General features: G+C 40.5%; 1 protein-coding gene across 1 annotated transcript in view; it reads left to right on the forward strand.

The window, feature by feature from the left end:
* Positions 1-14,014, forward strand: part of LOC149852198 (NAD(P) transhydrogenase, mitochondrial-like) — an 87,479-nt gene that overhangs the window by 52,211 nt on the left and 21,254 nt on the right. Inside the window, exons 14-18 of the mRNA XM_090028251.1 lie at positions 2,823-3,018; positions 4,759-4,992; positions 5,943-6,103; positions 9,349-9,528; positions 10,479-10,638. Coding sequence (XP_089884377.1) covers positions 2,823-3,018; positions 4,759-4,992; positions 5,943-6,103; positions 9,349-9,528; positions 10,479-10,638 — 931 coding nt within the window. The remainder of the gene's footprint in view (positions 1-2,822; positions 3,019-4,758; positions 4,993-5,942; positions 6,104-9,348; positions 9,529-10,478; positions 10,639-14,014) is intronic.

Genomic DNA, 14,014 nt, shown 5'->3' on the forward strand with positions numbered 1-14,014 from the left:
TCAGGCCTCTTATTTTCTAGTAATTTCCCCAACAACAAGGGAGGGGAAAGTTCTTGGAGGTTATGGTGCTTCTCTTGCCAGTGGACATAATATTGGACAGGTTAGACAACATTTATATTTCTGAATGTTCAGATTTTAGAGCCTTTCTGTATTCCACAGTCCTTTATTCAGGCAAAATTTCAATATGACTTGCAATATAAAAATTGGTCTATTATTTTTCCCTAGTCAAAAAAAAAAGTGAAAACTAAGAGCTGGCATTTTCTGAGGAATGCTTTGATCCCACAAAGTTTGAGAATCACTAGATTAGATATTGGATCTACATTTCCTTTCCATAAAGATCTGTTTGTCATCTCATGCTTTCCTTAAGAAAGGTAAAATCCAGTAAAGTTTTGACTATGAGGAGGAAGAAATTGTGCATGTATAGAATTTCAACAAGCTTTTTAAAAAGCAAAGTATAGAATTTCTGAAGTGTGTGATGGTGGAAATGTTGTTTAATTATGGCTTTTCTGAATTTCTATTACAAGGTATCAAAGAGCATAGGCTATGCTTTACAATATATTCCAGCATCCTAGTGATTTGGAAGGTCTTTGCCTTTGCTTTAATAACCCTTTGAATGCTCTCTTGATGTGCAGAGCAGAATCTTATAAGAAAATAAAAACAAAACCCTTCAGTAAATTATTCCTTCCAGTCAACAAAATTGGGCACTTAAATAGCACACATCCCAAAGGACAGAACACAAAACCTAACAGTGACAGTAATGTTTCTGTCTTGTGTTCTGTTGGGTGAATGGTTCATTGCTCTCTGTTTCGAAAGGCAAAATTTGGTAGAGTTTCTACAAATTCTTGTGAATGGGTTTTCTTTGCTTTCGTGAGAAACCCTCCTGCTATAAATCTTTTATTAAATTATGTTTATTTATTATTTACTGAGCACCTTGAGACTCTTTTGCATTTTACAGGAATACAGGCAGCTATGCTCTCTATCCAAAGGCACTTGCATTTAACCTTGACAGAGAGTGCAGTTCTGCCTGTGCTATTAAGCTAAGGTACTTAAAGCAGTTGCTAGTTTCTAGTTGAATTGCACATTTTTAGCTATTATTCAAAACACAAACACTTTGAATATATATAATTTTTCTCAGACACAGACTCTGCAGAGCAAAAACTATGTTGACTGAAAACACTGAAGGAAACTATTTTGTGAATGATCTTATGGTAATCTGAAATCTTAATGGAACTGAACCAGTCCTCTCTCAAAAACCTTAAGGATTTTCAACCTCCCAGAAAAGTGTTCCTCACCAAAAATCTGGAATAAATGAGGTGCTAGTTTTCATGAATTCCTTGAAATACTTTAAATAAAACCATCTCTGGAAAGAAATCTGATAAATATCTTGGAACTAATCAGAAGGTCATTTAACAGTCAGTAGGCCTAGGAACATTCATGGTTTATGTCCCAAACAGCTGTTTCTGGAGTAGTTTTTCATTAGAGCCCCATTCTTTGAAACTCTACTAAACTAATGTTGTAGGACACCAAATACTTGAGTTCAAGGAACTAAACAATGCAATTGTCTCCATGAACAATACACCAAAAATGCCAATAAAATACAAATCTAATCTCTTTTAAATATATTTGTGAGCCACAGAATAGAAATTGAATTGGGAGCAGTAGTAGATATTTACAGATTTCAATTTTCCAATAAAACAATAGCTCAGTGTACACTTAGATTTGAACTTAATCAGTTCTGAGGAATGGCCTGATAATTAGGAAGTCAACACCAAATTCTGTGATGGTGTAAATGGGTAAAGCTCTGTTGACTTTTGCCAAGTATTGCCCATTTATACAGTATAAGTTTGGCCTTTGATATTTCCTATGATATTTCTTGAAAACTTGCATAAACAGAGTATTTTGATGGCCTTTCCTGGATTTTATCAGGGAATTATTCTGCTTCATTTTCTTTGTACATTTCATTCTCTACTAAATGATTAGAGAATGATGGAATGAATCCTTTTATTTTTTATGACTACATGGTTTTGGATTCTTGTTTGTCAATGTATTTAATAATACAGGTCAGAAAAGGAACATTTAGCATTCATGATTTTAAAATCACCCAGATGCTTTTAAACATGAGAGAGAATACCACATGTTGTTTATAAATGCATCATCATGAAGGGATTTCAGAGTATTTTGTATAACAAAACACTAAGGAATCAAAGTAACAGAATCAGCGGAAATGATCTCATAGCATTATAATCTTTAAAATGATATTTGAATGACTGGTTTGAGAAAATGTATTTCTTCCACACAAACACAGGAAATAAAGGCTAAAGTCATTTTAAATCATGTGTAATGAAAAATTGAAAAAATAAAAAAATTAGTGAAAATAATTCTATCTAATATCTTTAAGCTTTAACCAGTTTATTAGTTTGTTACTCAACTCTAGAAAGAGAGCAGAAAGAATGAAGCCCACTAACGTGCACATTTGAAGATACATAATGGTTTAGGACACTGCAAAAAACCACTGGATCAATATTTATGGAAATGTGTATTTAAATATTATTGTGAACTGGACCTTTAAAGTTTAATCTCTGTGACTCTGCTCTTAATGCTTATCTGGGTGGAGAGGTATAAAAAGGAATATACTGGTATGAACAAAAGATAATAACTTGGGTAAATTTTAATGGCAAAGGCTGAGAAAAATACACTAATAATGTAAGAACTTTCCATTATTCCAAATCGTGGTGGAGATCCTGGAGACTTTGTGAAAGAGAAAAAGCACAGTAATTCCATGCCACTGTGTATTAACTTGGCATTGTTTTTTTTTTTTACAGATGATGTATCTGGGCTCAGGCTTTTGCTGTGTTGGTGCATTGGCAGGACTTTCTAGTCAGAACACTTCTAGACTTGGCAATGCCCTAGGTATGATTGGGGTGGCTGGTGGTTTAGCTGCTACATTAGGAGCACTGAAACCTACTCCAGAAGTACTCACTCAGATGTCCACTGCCATGGCTATTGGTGGCACAATTGGTACGTATACCATTTTGTTCAGCAGGTAGAGTTTAAATTCATGCCGGCTTCACTAATGATTTATTAATTTTTATTTATAATCCAATGGGGAAATGCCTTTAAAAAGTACTTTAGGTCCTAACAGAAAAGTACTCTTGACTAAGAAGAAAAATTAAGATGGTAGAACAGATGTGTTTAAGTTTGGCCATTTCTTTCAATAGCTTAAGGCTAAAACATAGGAAGTACTTAACTTGAATATGCACTTACCATCAACTTATGGTCAAAGGACCTAGCTGTTATCAAGGCTCAAAACGGTGCCTGTTATAATAGAAATTGTGATTACGGTATTTTCCAAAAGGCTCTTCTACAGTTTTCAAGGATTGTTTTAATTGCCTTGACAGTCATCCTTGTCAAAATCCTGTGGAGTTCTGGTAGTTTCACAGCAGGCACCCCAGCCCCCCCCCATGAAAATATTTTTTCAAGTGCAATTTCCTTCTAGGTGACTCAAGAAAGTTGTAGAAAGGACAAGCCGAACAACGGTAAATCTTCAAACTCTCTACTTGAGCTCTTCTGAATGTTCTTGCAATAGGTCCATTAAAAAAACAGGGAGGGCACAACAGGGGTGATGGGGAAATTGGCAAGTCCATTTCTCATAGTTATCATTTCATTTGAAAGACTGGTTTATTGTCCAGATTACTAGGTGAATTAGAAATCCAGAGCGTTTATACATGTTCAGTTGTAGTGTTAAGCTTCTGAAGCTTATGTAGCCTCAAAGTCCCTGTAATAGAGTATTCTGACTAGAGCTGTGCTAATAACTGGTTTCTCATTTGTTCTGAGGTCCAAAAAATGGGAAACAAATCAACTTCAAGCCAATCAGAAAATCAATGTATTAAAAAGTTTTAAAATAATTTTGGGGTTTAAAATATTTAATTCAACTCAGAATTAAACATTTTATTTTATTATCAAGCTTTTAAAATGTCTAAAAATGTTCAATAGAATTAAACTCAATTTCAGAACATAATGATGTTTCATAAGGAAGAATTCAAGCATTTCATTAAAAAAGTATCAAAACAAAATAGACCTTTTGATTTTTTTTTTCTTTGACTGAAACCACTTACCAAAGTTGACACAAATTCACTAAATGTTTTGGTCAACCTGAGTCTGTGTTTTTTGGCAGAAGAGTGTTTTGTATGAAAAGTTTTATCCCCCCTCCCCCCAAATATTGTAAGGCAGGGTTCATATCCAGCATTGCTTTGTTCTTGGTTTGGCCCAGAAGAATAAGTTTTGGGCAGCATCTTGTCCAACATCCTTGAGATGTGGAAGCCTTATAGCGAAGAATGCTGGGAAAGAGATCCTGCCATTGCCAGCCTGTCACTGAGAACACTGTGTACTCGTCTAATGCCTCCAGAGGCATTTTGCCTGCTTGGGTTCCCTGCAGGCAGAATATGTCTGGAAACTCTAACTATTGTGCTCACAGTATCCCATCCCCTGCACAAGGGGTTGTGGCTTCAAAAGCCCCAATCTGGCTCTGTTTCTTTCAGGCTGTCATCTTAAAATGTTCTAGCAAATCTATTTTTGGAGGAGACTTAAATTAGGTTATAAGTTCTTGCAACTATTATATTTCTATTACATTGCACAAAAAGGAAAACAACACAAGAAAGCAAATAATCCTTTGTTGCTTAACTGCCTGTTTATACTTCAAGAAACTATGAAATACAATATCATATTTTAATCTTAGATCTAACTAATTTTATTTTGCAGGTCTTACCATTGCGAAACGGATTGAAATCTCTGACCTTCCACAGCTTGTGGCTGCATTTCACAGTCTGGTTGGTTTGGCAGCTGTTCTTACATGCATTGCTGAGTATATGATTGAATACCCACACCTTGATGTTCACCCTTCTGCCAACGTTCTCAAAACTGTTGCCTATTTAGGGACCTACATTGGGGGTGTCACCTTCAGCGGCTCTTTAGTGGCTTATGGAAAATTGCAAGGTACTCTTCTTTTTGATGTGCCTCATGTTAGATAAATTAAGATGCCTTTTGCAAGGAGTCCTAATGGGATTTAGTTGCTCCAACTCCTGTTGAATTTCAGTGAAATCTCTTTAAAAGCTATACATGGAAAACGGGAACTAGGGGAAACTGTTGCTCTGGTACAGTTCAAATACAAGAAGGTAATAAATCTGTAGTACTAGTCAGTATTAAAACAGTGAGAATACTAAAATATGGATCTTTTTCTGGCCACAATAATTTCCAAGGATAAATAGCCACCAGAGCTTTTTGTTCCAAATAATTATTTGGTCCTTATTACCAACTGCAGATGGTACATTGGGGGAAGCTGCCCTGGAGTTATCCGTCTCACTCCTAGGGATGATATTAAGGGAGTTAGTTGGTATGCCAAATCCTAATGTAGTGGTTTGGAGTAGAAGTCTGGTAGGTGATACTAACTACAAGCCACAACTTTCTTGGTTTAAAGCTAAAACTAGAAACAGCATTACCAGCCAGTGAAATGAAGATCCTTCAAGACAATCCTTACTGTGTAAGGCCAAGGATTGCTACATATGAACTCTAGATATCTGTAAGCCTGGTCTACTTCCTCAAAGACTCTTGCCTGAACAAACCTCAAATGGCCCTTAGGGCTATAGATTTTCCCAAAGTTTAATGGGAAAAGATCATTTCTTGGGAGCTAAGAGCTGAAAAGGAGCTGTTGGGAAGTAGGAAACTTTTTATGAGTATTTCTTTCAAGCAACTGAATAGTTACCTTTTAAGTGCAGTAGGCCACTCATTCCTCTGCATAAATTGAGATGGTGGGGCACTGCCATCTTTGGCCTTTTGGTGCTTTAACTGTGTCTATAGCTTATACTGACTTCCAGTACTTTTTCATTAAAATGTTTCTGTAATAAAGTGAGTGATATATTAATTAGAACTTCCATGGTTTGTCTTAGGTATGCTGAACTCAGCAGCACTCCTTCTACCTGGTCGCCATTACCTGAATGGTGGTTTGTTGGCAGCTTCAGTAGGTGGTATGATCCCTTTTATGTTGGATCCAAGCTTCACTACTGGCATGGCCTGTCTCCTTGGTGTTTCAGGGCTCTCTTCCATCATGGTAAGACAAACAAGTATTCCTCTCAGTTTTTCCAATATAGTCAACAGTGGGTGCATCTACACTTGCATAGTAAGGCAAAGAGATAAACTCCAGTACATATCACACCAGAGTTTATTGCTTCTGGGCACTGCAATTACACAAGCACCTGGGACTGTGGCATGTTGAATCAGGTCAAAGCAGCTCCAGCTAGCAGGATCCTGGGGGGGCCAGCCTGTCAGCCTGCAGCTGCTCTGGCTTGGTTCAACATGCTGCAGAGGGACTGGCTGCGGCACAAGGGTGCCCCAGTGCGGGGCTAGCTGGCAGGCAGCCCCTGCCCTGAAGTACCCTCATGTCACAGCCAACTGGATCAGAGTCTACATGTGCACTGCTGCATATAAAAAAAAAAATCTGCATCAGGATAGTACTTGTATTTACTTGTATTTACATATACTATCTTGTTTTCTGTGGCCTAATAAGGCTGCACTTGTAAACACCAAGACATTTACTATGGAGCTAATTAGTTTACTCCACAGTAAAAGACTTGCGTAGATGTCCAGTATAGCTTTTGTTTGCCTCTTCACCTTTTGCTGAAAGCCAACAAAATGCAGTCCCACCTGCCAGCTGAAAATTCTGGCAATGTTTTGGAGACTCCCTAGAGCACTGGGCAAAATGGTTTTGTGGTCTGTGGCAGGGCACTGGTGGTGCCTGCCACTTTAAAGGCTGAGCCAAACAGCCAGTGGGTGCTTGTTTATGGTGTCCATTTTAGAACTCTCGCTGCCTATATAAACAGAGCAGTTTGCTGCTGGCAGGCCAGGCAGAAACATTGCCTGGCTGCAAGGCTGTAGGCAACATCCTGGAGGTAAGGGCAGGAGCTTAAGGGGATGGTTTGGAGGCTCCTAGTCCTGGACATGACCTAAAACTGCACCCTGCCGGGGATGGGTGGCCTGGTGGGTCTCTTAGTGGCGTGGGAGCCCTCAGAAAATGCCAGGCCAGTTATCACCCCTGAAAGGTAGGTCAGGGCACCTTAACCCCTACCCCCCACAATACTGTTGGTACAAGGGGGCCAGGAATGGCTATAGCTATAGGGTGTAAGACCCAGAAGGGGCCAGGCATGGCTATGGCCACCTAAGCCCCACTGGAGAGGGAAGCCCTGTAGCGCCAGCGAGGGGGCAGTGATGAGGAGCCCCAGTGATGGGGAAACCAGAGGGCTTGGGAGCCCTGTGTGTGCATTTGTGTGTGTAGAGTTGCCCAGTGAGGGATGTGGGGAAGAATTAGCTTAGGGTTCAGCACCAGGATGGACCACACAGAGTAGGGGAACTTGCGGGAACTGAAGGGACTGCGGGGCAAGGCCAGCATGTGAGTAGCAAAGCCTGATGGCCAACAGGGGTCGTTCAAGGAGCAGCAGGGTGGTGGAGTGTGGCCTGGTAATGGGCAACATGCCAGAGGCTCTAGTAAGAGAGGGGTGGGGTGGAAGAGGCCTCCTGTGAGAGGGGAGGTGGTCTGAGTGTGCTTGTGTGTGGAGCCCAACTTTGGACTCAGTTTGCTTCGGTCTCAGGCTGGGAGTAATTATGTCACCTGGATGTCATCTGTGAGGCATGGGGTGCAGTGTAGGGGAGGAATGGAGCTACAGAGAATGCCCCCTGGAATTGGGGGAAAAAATAGGCAGCCTCCCACCTACTTAGCACCATAATTATGTATCTTCAAGTGTGGCAGACAAGGAGGTAGGCGGTTGGCCCAGAAACAGGTGGGTGGGCCAATGACAGATCGGTCCCAAGAAAGCCCCTAGTTACATAGTCCTATGGAAATTCTGTAACACACCTAGCAAGTAGGCCTGTGCAAAGTGGTTAGTTTTCGCTTCAGATTCAGATTCAGCCAATTCGGAAGACAGTGATTTGATTCGTTGATTCGAATCACTGTCCCAAATCGATTCAGCCAAATCTGATTCGGGGATTTGGCTGCTGCTGAATCTCCAAATCAGACAGGCCTCCTGCCCTGCCTGCTCTCCCAGCCCCAGCAATGGCTATATAAACAGAGCAGTTCGCCCACCTCAGCTCCTGGCACTTTGAAACACCCCCCCATGCCCCGACTCAACAGGTATTGCCTGGTGGGGTGGGGTGATACCTGCTACCAACCACTGCCTCATGCTGTATGAGGAGGCTCTGCATGAGCCCCCTGATCCCCGCCCGGTCTCCCAGTCCCACTGGCTGCCCTGCTTGCCCCAGCTCTGGCCCTTTAAGAAAAAAAAAAACAACCAAAAAACCCCTGGTGGGGGGGGCAATCTCTGCTGCCCCCCACTGCCCTGCACTGCATGGGGTGCTCTGTATGAGTCCCCCAAAGCCCCAAGGCCACTGCAAGAACTGGTGAGACGGGGTGGGGGGGGTTCTTAAAGGGCCGAAACTGGGGCAGGCACGGCAGCCAGGGGGGGCTGGGACAGTGGGTAGGGGTCAAGGGGCTCATGGAAGAGCCCCCCATGCAGCATGGGGCAGTGGCGATCACCCCCCTCCTTGCCTGGCAGCATCCAAGGAATCAAGGCTTTTTTTTAAAGCACTGGGAACTGGGGTGGGAGGGGCAGCCATGGGGGGGAGGCTGGGGGAGCGGGTGGGGGATGGGACCTGGCAGGGGTCCCCGCATGGTCCCCTCCCTGCTCCTCCAGCCTCCCTTCCCCCACCCCCTACTTATCAGCTTGGGGTCCAGCTCCAGCTCTCTGCTGCAGCGAGCAGGGACTGCCCGAATCATGGAAGCTCTCCGAATCTTTTCCAGATTGATTCAGAGAGCTTTGAATTGATTCAGACCTTTTAATTGGCCCCTTGATTTGATTTGGATTTGGAGATTCAGCCACCAAATTGGGCCGAATCGCCTCTGAATCGAATCATCACCCGAAGCTTCACACAGCCCTATTAGTGAGACCCTCCAAGATCCCAAAACTTTTCAGGAAAGGACATTGCTGTAAACTAAGTGGTAAGTGCTTATCTACTCATATGTACATATAGTCCTAGATTCTAAAACACTACTATTAGTATGACCTGATTTTGGGATTGTTAGAGAACAAGAGGTGCTGAATGACTTGGCTCCTATAACATCCTTGGACAATCTGCTTGCTCAGCTCCTTCCAGAACTGGACCCATAATGGTAATCATTACATAGCCAAGTTCTTCTGAGTTTTTGTTTGTTGTACTTTTTAATTAATATAATTAACAATTGGATCATTATTCCTTAAATGTGAGTTTTCTTTGGCTTTTGTTTCTATGGTGTGTGCTAAATTTTAGGGAGTGACTCTTACAGCAGCTATAGGTGGAGCTGACATGCCTGTGGTCATCACTGTCCTGAACAGCTACTCTGGCTGGGCTTTGTGTGCAGAAGGTTTTCTTCTTGACAACAACTTGATGACTATTGTTGGGGCCTTGATTGGTTCATCTGGAGCGATCCTCTCTTACATCATGTGTGTGGTAAGATAGAAATATATGTATTAGAGCTGTTTTGCTCACCTTCTCATTAAATTAGTCTCGAACTTTAACTGTGGGAGCATTTTAAGATAGGAAAGTGTATGCAGAGGGGATGGCCTAAATGACTGGTTGCCCATTTGAATCCAGGTCAGACAAATAGAAAATAATCAAAAGTTATAACAGTTTGACAGCTGTCCAGTGAGTTTTTAGAGTTAGGACTTGGTATGTCAGCTCCTTAGATACAAAGAGCAACTTGGGATCTTATTATAGTTTCTCATAATGAGAAAGAAATCATTACAGATGGTACTGACTGGCACTCTTATTGATAAGGTAGCCAAATTATTTTCACTGTTACCATACCTAGAATATTGGCTTACAGTTTCTTACATTTTTCAGCCTGGCTTCTAAACATACTCTAATCAACAACTAGGAAATGCAGTAAGTAGTAGTGTGGTTTGCTTGTAAGTTCAATAATGTCAGTCAGTGTTTTGAAAAGAACTGAACAGCCTACAGGAAAAATCTTACCCAATAATTGGCTTTGAGAAAACATGCTGTTTATAATGAGCACGAGGGGAGATGTTCTTTAACCAAAGAACTTTTTTGTTTCCTTAGAGAAAAATGTTAAGGGAGGAGAAGAGAAATTATTCGAAAATTGCTTTAAAAAAGAAAAAAGAAAAAAAATTTTTTTTTCCAAACACATGTATGAAAAACCGTGTTCAAAATTTATGAGTTTTATGCCAAGAAAGATACTGTAGTTTTCCAAAATAAAGCAATAAAATATTGAACTGTTGATGTGTTGGCTTCAGAGCTCTTTTGAAGAGCTGAATAATATGTAGTTGTCTTCCCAAACTACTTGAGGATTTGCATCAAATTAATTGTTTATTTCAGGGCTTCTGTATGGAATTGGTATGGTTATTTTTAACCAACATCTTTTTTAACGTCCTCACATTTAGGCCATGAACAGGTCTTTGCCAAATGTCATTTTGGGTGGATATGGCACAACTTCTACAGCTGGAGGGAAACCTATGGAAATTGTTGGAACACATACTGAAATTGGAGTTGACCAAGCTATTGAAATGATAAAAGAAGCTAACTCTATCATCATTACCCCAGGTAAGAGTTCAGATTTTTTTTTATAGAATTACTCAGTAATAGGCTTTTGAGGCTGATTCAGATATTGCATAATGCTCTGCTTAGTTCTTCCTTGCCAATTACTTTGATCTATCCATTATCACATCCACTTGAGATTTACTGTCACAGTATTAAAAGTGATTAATAGCTTTGTCCCCTGCTGTTTCATTTCATGTGAACCATCCACTGTCCTTATAGTTTTTACCATTGATTAGTATTCTTCAACCATTTCTTATTCATTTCTGTGCCTTCTTCCAGACTTCTTTCCAAGTTTGGGAGAAGCTTCTTCCTAATCATACCTACAGAATGGCCATAAGGTACTTTTGAACATCTGATTTTGCCCTGTCACTGACAGGGAATCTAGTTGACTATATATTCCCCAGACATGGCCAAGCCTAACTTTGAATCTTCTAGTCCTCTGGTTCTAGCCTTTATATTTGTCCTTAGGCCACAAACGTCTTGGGGCAGAGATTATATCCTTTTGACCATTTGGAAGATGCCTGTTAATATCCACTGCAACAAGATTTATTATTGAAATGAGGTAGGATCCATGAAACAGGGTTATTGTGCTAGATACTGTACAGGTAAATAAGAAAAAGATTATCACTGGCCTAGAACTTTAAATCAAGACTAGACCAGAGAGGACAGGTGGATGCAGCAAATGGATGGAACAGTATTATGAAGTGTTCTGACCAAGGGAAGATGGAGTTACTATTTTCATATAAATTAAATGTATGGACTGTTGGGAAATAGAATTATTGTATGGACAGCATTGGTGATACTTGGAGAAAACTGAGCAACTAGACATTTGGAAGTATTTATATATCATGAAATCTCAGAATTTGGGAATATCATAATATGCAGACAACCCAGCACCTATTTTAGAGCTCTTTTAGTTAAGAATTATTTACTACATTTTTGGGACACAAGGTTTTTGTTAATACACATTTATAAAATGCATTAGCTATCTTGTGGCTTACTATAATAAAAGCAAAAGGCAGATCTGACATATTAAGCCCACTACACATAGCGCCTGCAGATATGAGATGAGTAGGGAACAGAGATTTCCTTAGTACAACCAAAATAAAAGTTCTACCCAATGAAAACATTTGTTAAAATAGGAAAATCCAGCTAGATGGTAGCATAATTTACATCCCATAGGTCTTTAATGCTCCAGAGTGATTTGTTGTTATGTTCCACAAAATTCTTTACAAAGCCATTTGGGAATGTAGCTCCATCTCAGTTTCAAATCTGTGGAGATAGGGCCAAACACAACTAGTTGTATACTACTAACACTTCACTGAATTCTGTGCATTTACTCTACATTACCTGGTCTGAAATGAAATCAGATTAAGACCCCAAAGGAGGTCCTCATTTTATAAAATAGCAACCAGTCTAGGTTTTGTTGGACTGTCTGTCTTCAGCTTTAAAAATGTTGATGTGGCAGAGGGCCCTAAGGGAAGATGAAACAGGATAACAAATGCATCAAAATTCACATACTGTTCTGAATAGGGGACCACACTCCCTTGTGGAAAAGGGGCACGCAATTATTAGTTACTACACTTACTTCAATGATTGAACTTTTCCTCATTAATACATGTAAAAGTAAAACAATATTTGACTATTCATTTTCCTAAAATAAACCCATTCCAGAACCCATTCACTAAGAACAGCAGGGCCTGGGCCATTATTTGGCAGATACTAATTCATTTAAAATATGAAACAATACCCAAAAAATTCAGTGTCACAAAGTCAGAAGCATATCTTAACTCTGTAGATGCAACTGGATGTGGAAAATATTTATAGAGATCGTGAAGCACTTGGTCTTTACATATCTCATGTATCCACAGGACACAGTGTCCATTGGGTTTGGACATGCCAGATCAGCATTCTGCTTTCATTACAGTAAACCACAAAATGTTTGTGTATTTTATGAATGTATGTTAACCAAGGGCTTTGGTCCCAATCATGTAGGAAAAACCCTTAACTAAAATAGCTCTTTTGCACTGTATTGCCTGCATGGGTTGAACATTATCTGGCCAACCAATCTACTTGGCAGTTCAGCTGGAATCTGAGGTTAGGCACTGGGCTCAGTCCTCTCTCTGTGGATTGCAGAGGTTAGAAATATTGCACCCACCTACTATTGCAATCAAACAAACCTTGCTAATTGAACAGTTGGCTGGCTTCAGACACAGCTGCATCTGGCCTGTCTTAGCCAGATGGATAGGTCATCCTGATGAGGGGCCTCTGAGAGGAGAAGGGATAACATGGAGAAAAAGGAAACTGTCAGAGTACCCTCTACCAAACAGGTTGTTTTAAGTAATAATAGTGGTTTAAAGAATAACACAAAGTGCCATTTTTGGTTTTGTTTTCCAGTCACATTTAAAAATCCAGTGTTGAATTCTCAGTCCTAGATATTTGTGGCTGGTCAAGATATTTATTCTTCTCCTCAGGAGATTAAAGAAATGTTTTTTACGGGTCTTGGAGTCTTTATTTGGAACAGCATTGTGAATTCAGAGTAGAACGCTGCAGAGTATTAAAAAACACTTGATTCTTTCTAATCAGGGTTTGGGGAGTTTGGTGATTTGTGTTTTCGATTTTCACTCACTTAACCGCCTGCTTTGGATTTGTTGCTGTGTAGGACCATGATATATGACGGTGGTAATTTTTTCCCTTAATAAATCATATATTTTGTGCCTAGGGAAAATCATAACAACTGGCAGGATCTGGGCAAGATCCTGGTGTGCATTTGTACTGAGACCAGCTCAGGCTAGGGAAGAAAGGCAAAAATTGGCTTAATGCCACTTCGTGACCTTCCCCTCGTCTCCTACAGCTGCCAGCTGTTGGACAACAGCTCCCAGGGGTCGTTCTGACAGCTGGGGATCTGTTGGCTTTGGGGACAGTCCGTTTTATGCTCTTTAATTGCCTTTGCCCTGACTGCTTTTCATAACACATGGGCATGCTCTTCTGGCTTTATCTCCTGGATTCATAGCTGCTTTGTACCAATAGACTGAACAGCTGAAAATCTGTCTAGTGCTTAGAGCAGGGGCTGGGAATCTCAAAGTTCAGTTCCTGTCTCATACAGTCATTTGATGAGTGATTGTGAGAAAGTGTCTTAACCTCTCTGTGATTTTAATTTCTCCATAGGCCAAAAGAGGGTAGATCACACTTCCTTTTAAGAGGTGGCAGGAGGGTTAAAATCTGGTTCAGTTTTGGAAAATGATTGATGGCACCACAAGGTCCCACACATACTGACTCTTAAAGATATCTCGTCAAATCTCCTCAGCCTGCTTATTTAAAACAATTTTTGTCTGACTGGAAGGACTGCAAATAGCCTGGAAAATCAGGAGGCACCTTT

Source organism: Crocodylus siamensis, chromosome 15 (genome assembly GCF_052110815.1).
Source record: "Crocodylus siamensis isolate JL-2025a chromosome 15, ASM5211081v1, whole genome shotgun sequence".
Classification (NCBI taxonomy): domain Eukaryota; kingdom Metazoa; phylum Chordata; order Crocodylia; family Crocodylidae; genus Crocodylus; species Crocodylus siamensis.